Here is an 8,114-nt window from a genome sequence, read left to right as displayed (position 1 = left end):
CCCATACCTAAATCTACTAATGGCAGGGGCCCCACGAAGATCTCTTCTATCACCTCCTCTTCCGCTCTTTGCACTTTCCATGCGCGACGTGCCACAGTCTCACAACCTTCACTCGCGGATTTCTTATATGGGGTTGATACGGTGATTTACTCCTTGTCAAAGTAAGCGTTTTTATTGCGCCAGCGTCTGCAAGTTTTTTTTCCTAACGTCCCTCGCTAGCTGGAGCTATCGTTGGACAAATTACTATTAACGCGGGAAAAATGAAAAGCCCAAAAGCCCTATATCACGAGAAAGTGCACTGCGCCACTATAGCCGCTGACCTTCGACGGCAAAATATTTGGTATAATCAATGACGTTAAGCAGTTAAAGCGACCACACGTATATTATGTAGCGGTGAAAGTGGCAACTCAAACTATGTATGCTTTAATTTGTGCTAAAAGCAAACTACCCTTGCGCAAGAAGCGATTCTTCCATGTTTTGTGTACCTACCTAACTGTGACATGCGCGTCTCCTGTCGAGGTCTAAGACCCGCCGGCACAAACCCCTTCTCTGTAAGAGAGACTAATTTTAATGCTACGCGTCATGACGGACGCTCTGTGGTTTGTTCAAACGGTATTATACACCAAAACCTCTAGATTGAGCCTCTGGCTACCGTTTCCCAACGCAATGCTATTATTACCTGCGACTTGCTTACTCTGCCCACCAATCGATTACTAGAAGAGTTAGTTACGAACCATGGAAAGGCGCACGTTATTGTCGTCCGCGCAATGAATTGAATTTTTTTGTTGTATATATAAAGGGGTTAGTACTAAAAATGGAGTGTATATATATATGAGATGGCTTTGATACAAACATGAGTCTAGTTTGTAGGCTATTACCCTGTTGCGAGCTCGTAAACTGGGTGTTTTTTTTTTGACTCGATCAAACACAGGAGGGTTCTATTAATAGTAATAAAAAGGTGTTGCTGTGCAAATTTCTTTGGATAATTAATCTGCAGTTCTGGTTTATGAGACTTCAGAGCATTACGTTAAGCAAAATACGTAGACATCCGTTATTTTCGTATACGAGAGGATAACTGAAAGCTGGAATATTTTATTTAGGCTATGTTTTAACAGATAACAATCTAGCTGACATATTAACCAAGGTTTTTCTACACGCAAGCTAACATGTTAATCCAAAATGTTTTATAATTGTTGGGGTGTGTTTGCTAGGTAATAACTAATAATTTATTGCACCTAATTTAGTACTCTTTCTAGTCACTAAGCATCCGTTAAAATTATGAAAAAACGCTTTCTTCGTTTGCTTTCTCTTGTTGCCAACGTGTTTTTATTTTAGGGCAGTTAGCGCCTAAATTAGGAGTGCTGAGACAATACTTCTGTAGTGGGTTTTGTTCGAATTCGTATTATTATGACTAATAAATAGTCACTTTTCACATCTTTTTATAGTACGCTCTATAGTCATTTTAAAATTATTGGGACTTTTTATTGTAACTGATATTGAATGGAATGGATTAAGTGTGAACTGATTGCACTTGGACCCAAGGTTAGCTAAACACAGAATAATTATTTCCTAGTACTTACTACTTCGCCAGTCAATTCGTGCCTTCCCTTTATCATAAAAAAATTTATGCAGAATTGGGGTCCTTCTAGTAATACTTATATACAATTAAATTGCGAGTTATAGGGAGCTACTGGTACCTTAAGGTTCCTGAAAAAGATTCATTTTTATAATTAGAAATAAAGTTAAATAAGGGTAACAATATGCGCTTTGGGCCAGCATAGACAAAAATATTTAGTTACCAAAAATTTATTTTAACTCATGTTATTAAAAGTGTACGCTCTAATGATATATTACAATTAAAGGGGAACTAACTCAAGATTTTGTATAAATTATATATAATTGTCATACAGGAGAAGTTGTAAAATATTAGTTATATGGTCAACCTTGGTTAACTAGCGAATTCATTAAGACTACTTTATAACAGTCAACTACAATTGTTCAATACGACCCATTTGATCTTGTAAACTTACCCATAAGTGTGTGCCCATCCTTTTTGGTGGCTGGCAAAGCACTATATGTTTTCCGATTTTATCTACTAAAAATTTGATAAATGTATTGTTTTCAACTATATTTACCTCTTTTTTTACTTTCTCGCTTGGCAGTCTCAATTCCAGTAACACAACAATTTACTATCTTTTTTATATTTTTAAGTCTCTACCAACAGAGCCGCCCCTGCTTTTTGTGCACTTTAGCATTAATAGGTAAAGATGCTATTATGTTTCTTTTTCTCTTACTACTCTTCATCTTGGTTTAATAATTTGCTTTAATAAAATTATAAATTATAATATTATACTGTTGTTTTATATCCGCTTATTATTAAGTTTTAGCTTTATTGATATTATTTTTTTAACCCCTTTGCTCTTTTTAACTTGTATACTTTAGGGCTACTTCCTTGCTTTTTGGTTTATAGTTCCTTTCCTTCTCACCTTTGGTTTACAACCAAATCACTCAGTTGCACTTGCTATACTTTGGAAATATTTTTGGCATGTTAAAATTGAGGTGGCTAAAATTTTAAAGTATTTTTTTGATGGTATAATAGTTTTTGTTAACTTATAGAGAATTAGCTATTAAGCCTATTTTTTTGAAGCCCTTGCAATTACTTGTACTTGTAAGCCTAAAGATATACTTCTTATTAATTTTTTTTATAAATTTCTTTTTAAAGGCTGTTGATCTAATTATCCGCCTTATTATTTTGCGGCTCATCCTTTTTTTTTCTTATTTTATGGTTGTGCTATACACAATTTTGTTAGATTTAATTTTGAGTCGGCTATTATTTGCCTAATACAATTATTTTAATTAAAACTTCCGCTAATCTAATTGTACATATTTTCAAAAGTTCTATATATTATAGTAGTTACAATTTCTTCTTTATACCTAATTTTTATAATACTATATTCATTCTCTTATATTGAGCCCACGTATATATAATTTTAGTTATATACCACTTCAACTTGGTTTGTTTATTAATATATAAAAGTTAAACTTCGAGTACTACTGTTGAGTTAGAGTTACTTAGTTATTTTAAGTTTTTAAGAGTCGGCCTACTGGAGCTTCTTTCTATCACTTCGCTCGCTATTTAATAAGAAATCACTAAGAAATAACAACTACTAAACAAATTCTTAAATAAAGGATGTTACTTTATGCACCAAAAAGATTTGGTAAAAAAATTGTGCACACAAGTCAGTATAAAAGATAAATCCGAACAGCACTTACGATAAAGAGTTTAATAATGAGTGGATTCAAGCAGAAAACACAATCACTATAAAACATGGACTCTACGACCTAAAAAGTGATCTTTTAGAACCATTTTTAGTTTTACTTTCCCGGTAATCAAAACTTTGCAAAGATGTAATTTTTAATTTTTTCGTCTTAAATATTATGTAGATAACTTTATTTAGGTCCACCTTTTTTATTTAACTTTTAAAAAGGCATAAGTTGGTCTTACTGGCAAGAGAATAATAGCAGTCGCTAATTCAATTGACTCGCTTTCTTTATACTTTCAGTTATTTTTTGATACCTTAAACTACTCAGTAAACTAATCACCCCATGCTCAATCTTCAGGACCCCGCCTTAGCCCTTAACTCTACTTCTACCTTAACCTAACCTAACCTGACCCTAACAATTTAAGCATATGAGCGTTTAGTAAGATAACGTAAATTACGCTATTGCATTAAAAAAGGTTTATAATCAGTTATACAGTTTTACGGTATATTGCTTCACTTCCTTCTATCGATACCCTTAATTACTTGGGTTTATTTTTAGTTTATATAGAAGTTGTTTTATGAACTAAAGCTCTTCTACTTATCCTGTAGGGTTCTATATCTCTTCAAGATCTTTCAAAAATAGCCTCTTAAGCGGACTTCTTTCAAAAATTACATAGCTTAGACAAATTAAAAACCACTTAATACAGATGTGCAGTAAAGAACGGGTTATATGTAAAGTAAAATGTTTCACACTTAAAAAAAGATGTAAAAAGGAGAAAATCTAAAGGAAAAACTGTTAGTTTAATAAGTTAAACAAAATTTTCAATAAGGATTCCAAAATTTTTCGTAAAAGTAGAATTAAATAATATAACTATTTTTGACACAAAAGCAACTAAAGTCAGTGAGATTTACTGCTTCCAGTCGTAATTGGTCACATGGCAGTATCACAGAAATTTTGCTGGCCACCAATTTCCAAATCATGCCTATCAATTTCCAGCATCATAGGCACAGATTTCGATACTACTTGTTGCCCAACTGTTTTGAAAAGTATTTGCAGGATTATTTTAAACACCGGCAATCTACAATAGTTATTATAAAATACACAAACAGCTTTGTATATCTTCCACCCATTGAGAGGCCTGAGTATGTAAGCCCTCCTGGCTCTCTCGAAAGATTAACTATTAGGGAGAGATATTGGGCCGTCATTCCCCACCATTTATCAAACACGACAAGAAATAGTGGTCGTCCACAGGTTATAAACGTTGTTGTAGTTCAGCGATTAGAAGCATTGAAGTTTAAACTCAGGATCTTGTTTTCGCTTACTGTCGCGGCTGCTTTTTCAGTCTTTAAAATTATCTTATTCAATATGTGATAGATTTTCTTCAATGAATATTTCCTGTCCTTAATTACACTTCTAATTTTTTAAAAAAATATCTAGCAGAACGGATTAGAGATCCCTAAAGAGCTGTCGTACTCAAAACTTTTAGGCTTGCTTAGAGAAGTGGGCTAGTTATAACCGTTTTCGAAAATATTTAGAAACCTAACACTTGTATTACTTCTACATGGTTTTAAAACTATATTCAGCTTTCGACTCTGGTAATTTCGTTTAAACAAATAGACTGGTTAGAAAGATTTAATATTTTTTGTGAAAACCACAACTATTTTTATATTGAATAACTACTAGCATGATAAAGTTCTATTTATCTGGTTGTTAATATATTTCCTCTGCTGAGGTTAAATTTTAAGCCTTTAGTTGAAGGCGGGGTGTATAGCTATGCTAATCATTATTTTTACGGTAGCTTCGTTACAGAGAGGTCACAATATTGAGGAATGGTGGCTGTCTGGGGCGGTGTGCTCTGGCTATCACTTTCTCCATTTGGGTCACTACACCTCCCTGGTAAAAGCGAAGTGGGTCCCTGACCTTCAAAGTAGAGGCTTTGCGTTCGCCTAGCCAACCTTGAAGACGTAAATATATAAGTAAAAGTGAATCCGTAACAACGTACCTTTCCGCTCGCTCTAATCTTTTAAGTTCTTTTTCAAGAAGTTCCAACCGAGTTCTTTCTTCTTTCTCGTGACGTAGGCGTTCCTGAATGAATCAAAAGTAATGCCCTTTAATAACTTTAACCACCATACGTACCATATCAACTAAAGGAAGCATGGCCATCCATTTTTCGTAGTCTTCCTGCGATCCGGCGAGTTTCATGATTTTATTTAATAGTTTTTCTTCTTTAGCCTAAAAAAAATTGTAAAACATTTTAAAACTAAGAATTTTTAATAGGCAGTAGAATAACCTTCTGCAAACGCGCAAGTTTTTCTTCCTCTTTTTTTAAAAATAAAAACTCTTCCTCCTCTTTCTTCTGCAGAAGCTAAATGTACCGAGATTTTATAAGGTGGGTTAGACCTATCGTTAAGCAGAGGGTTTACGTGCTGCTGGATCCTTGCAGAGCGCTTTAGTGGTTGGTGGTGGCCATGGCCTGTGCGCCGTTGATACTCGACGCGCTGGCATGCCGGCTGGTGTGAGGTACAAGCAAGCAGATCGAGATGATAAAAATAATAACCTTTAAAGATGCAAGAACGGATTCCATAAGCTGCTGTTTCACGTATCTAAAGAACGCTATCGCTAACGAAGACTTACTAACGGGAAGTGGGTGGTACCTCAGAAGACTTTTTTCCTCGGCATTCCTCGAGTTCTCCAATTCTCCAGTAAACGCTAGCCAGTCATGAGAAGTGGCACACACGACCTCCCAGGACTTCAATAAAATTAATGGACTTGTAAAGAGCGCTATAAATCACAAAAGCAGAATAAGTCTTCTTCTCACCTGCAAATTCTTTCCGCTGACTTTTCTTTTGATAGCTTTAACAGGCAGAGTTTCCCTGTACAGGCGAAGATCTAATAAAATAATAAAAATAACAGTTGATAAGCAAAAAATAGTGAATAGTACCTCCTAAGTACCAATACTTTCGTTTAAAACGGTCCTCTCCAATAATTACTCCTCGCTAATTTAATAAAGGTCAAAATTACATAATGTAAGGTAGATTTTATACAACCAGAAGATCAAAACCGATGAGTTCGTCGGCAAATTCTCGAAATAGTTCAGTTTCAGAAGCCAACGAACACATGTGATAAAGAAGAGCAACCTAATTATAAATCAGTATTATAACTGGGCAAATTATTTAAAAAAATTAAAACCTTTTGAAGACTGTTCAAATCCCCGTAGCTGTTTTTTTCTAATATGTGAATAAATTCTAGTTCTTCCGCAGCTGTAAGGGAAAGCAATTCAATTCGAAAAAAACTATAATTATTTAATCTCTATAAAATATATAAAGAGAGAAAATAGACCAGAAAGCCTTAATAAATCAAGCCAACAACTAAAAGTCTATAAAACTGAACGGTTAAGTGGTTGTTATGGCGGCTTTGAGACTCAATTGGAAGTAAAATTCGAAAAACTTCTTTAAACAAAAAGTAAAGACAAAGGTATACGCAAACTTTTCATGTAGCAAACAAAAAACTTTAAAGAACTATTTAAAAAAAAAACCAACGAAAAGAATTCTACAAACTCATAAGTTATAAATTAGCAATAACTTTTTACTGCAAAACGCAGGCGAACCAAACTAAGTAAAAAAAAAAAGCCCAAAAAAGATAGAAATAATATTGAGCTTGCCAGCCATAAGAAAAAGTACTATACAATTAAATATGATAAATATAGTACATAGGATAAAAATATTTCAAAAAACGCTTTAGTAAGTTTTACTAATAAATTTACCCGTGCCTAAAATGAATTTTACAAACACAGTGGGTCCAAAAAAACAAAAGTTTTCAGCTCTACCACTTAACAAAAACGATGACTGAGTCCAAACAATACACTGGAAAGCCTCACTTTACCTTAATAAAAGACTTCCGATTGAACTTTTTAAAAAAATTATGACATACCAATATATTTTTTATCAATACAATTTGAAGATTTTATTGATAAATATTTTAACACGAGAGCTATGATAACGTTTTTCCAAAATAAGTCTCTGCAGAAAAAGAAGCAACGTTATTATAATTTTAAATTACAAACAATAAGGGTAAAAGGATAATACGACTGAGGCACCTTATTCTGTCTGTGTAGCTTATCTCTTCACTATTAGTTGCAAGTCTTAAAAGTTTGACATGCACGTCAGCAAATAGAAAATGCTCACTCTCATTAACAAAACCTTTCTCAAATTCCTTAGTTTGTCAAATGAAAAGTACACAAATAACTATTCAGGTAAAAAGAAGGTAAGTACAATCAAATCTAATTTATAGGCGAGTTTAAGTTTTCCTCTATAAAAATTTAAAAACTGACAAACGGCAGCAAACTTCCAACAACTTCTAATAGTAAAAAGGCCGTCTATTTTCATATAAAATTGTATAAAAATACCATAAAAACTTAGCTATGGTTTTACAAGGTTGGACAAAAGATTACGACTAAAGTCAAAGCTTTGTTAGAAACAGACACTGCCATCTCCTAACGAGCGCCCACTGTTAAATGTAACTTGTATTAAACCAATGAATTAATAAATTGTACCTATTTATTTTTGTGCTGGAACAATACGTACTGTGAAGATCTTGGGGTAAGCGCCGAAGGTCTAAACTAGTTACAGAGGTTTACGGGTAAAAAAAGATACTGCACCTTACTTGACCACTAAAAGAAGGAAAAACCATTAAATTTGTCAGTCTTCAAGGTATCGCTCCCCTTCTCAAGCTCATGGAAGACTCACATAAAGGAAGGCACTATAAGCGACCGCTGCCATTGACGCTAATACTTATAACAAAAGTGGTAGACAGAAGCCCCGAAGACCGTCTTTTACTTGCAAGTTCGAATC

The 8,114-nt window shown here is 33.9% G+C and overlaps 1 protein-coding gene across 1 annotated transcript; it reads right to left on the bottom strand.

Moving 5' to 3' along the window:
- Positions 1-4,972: 4,972 nt before the first annotated feature.
- On the bottom strand, positions 4,973-7,586 carry LOC135146215 (GRB10-interacting GYF protein 2-like). The gene is made up of 14 exons (XM_064078382.1): positions 7,536-7,586; positions 7,361-7,476; positions 7,195-7,283; positions 6,454-6,524; positions 6,312-6,401; positions 6,206-6,260; positions 6,083-6,153; positions 5,919-6,013; positions 5,822-5,867; positions 5,688-5,762; positions 5,555-5,629; positions 5,401-5,496; positions 5,267-5,349; positions 4,973-5,219 (listed from the first exon to the last, which is right to left on the bottom strand). Exons 5-14 carry the CDS (start codon positions 6,381-6,383, stop codon positions 5,054-5,056), a joined length of 834 nt encoding a protein of 277 aa, XP_063934452.1. The 5' UTR covers positions 6,384-6,401; positions 6,454-6,524; positions 7,195-7,283; positions 7,361-7,476; positions 7,536-7,586; the 3' UTR covers positions 4,973-5,053.
- Positions 7,587-8,114: the final 528 nt, after the last annotated feature.

The sequence above is a fragment of the Zophobas morio genome, unplaced genomic scaffold (assembly GCF_036711695.1).
Source record: "Zophobas morio isolate AGI-343-1 ecotype UQ-CSIRO unplaced genomic scaffold, CSIRO_AGI_Zmor_V1 ptg000215l, whole genome shotgun sequence".
NCBI classification, from domain to species: domain Eukaryota; kingdom Metazoa; phylum Arthropoda; class Insecta; order Coleoptera; family Tenebrionidae; genus Zophobas; species Zophobas morio.
This window is presented reverse-complemented; position numbering and strand designations above follow the sequence as displayed.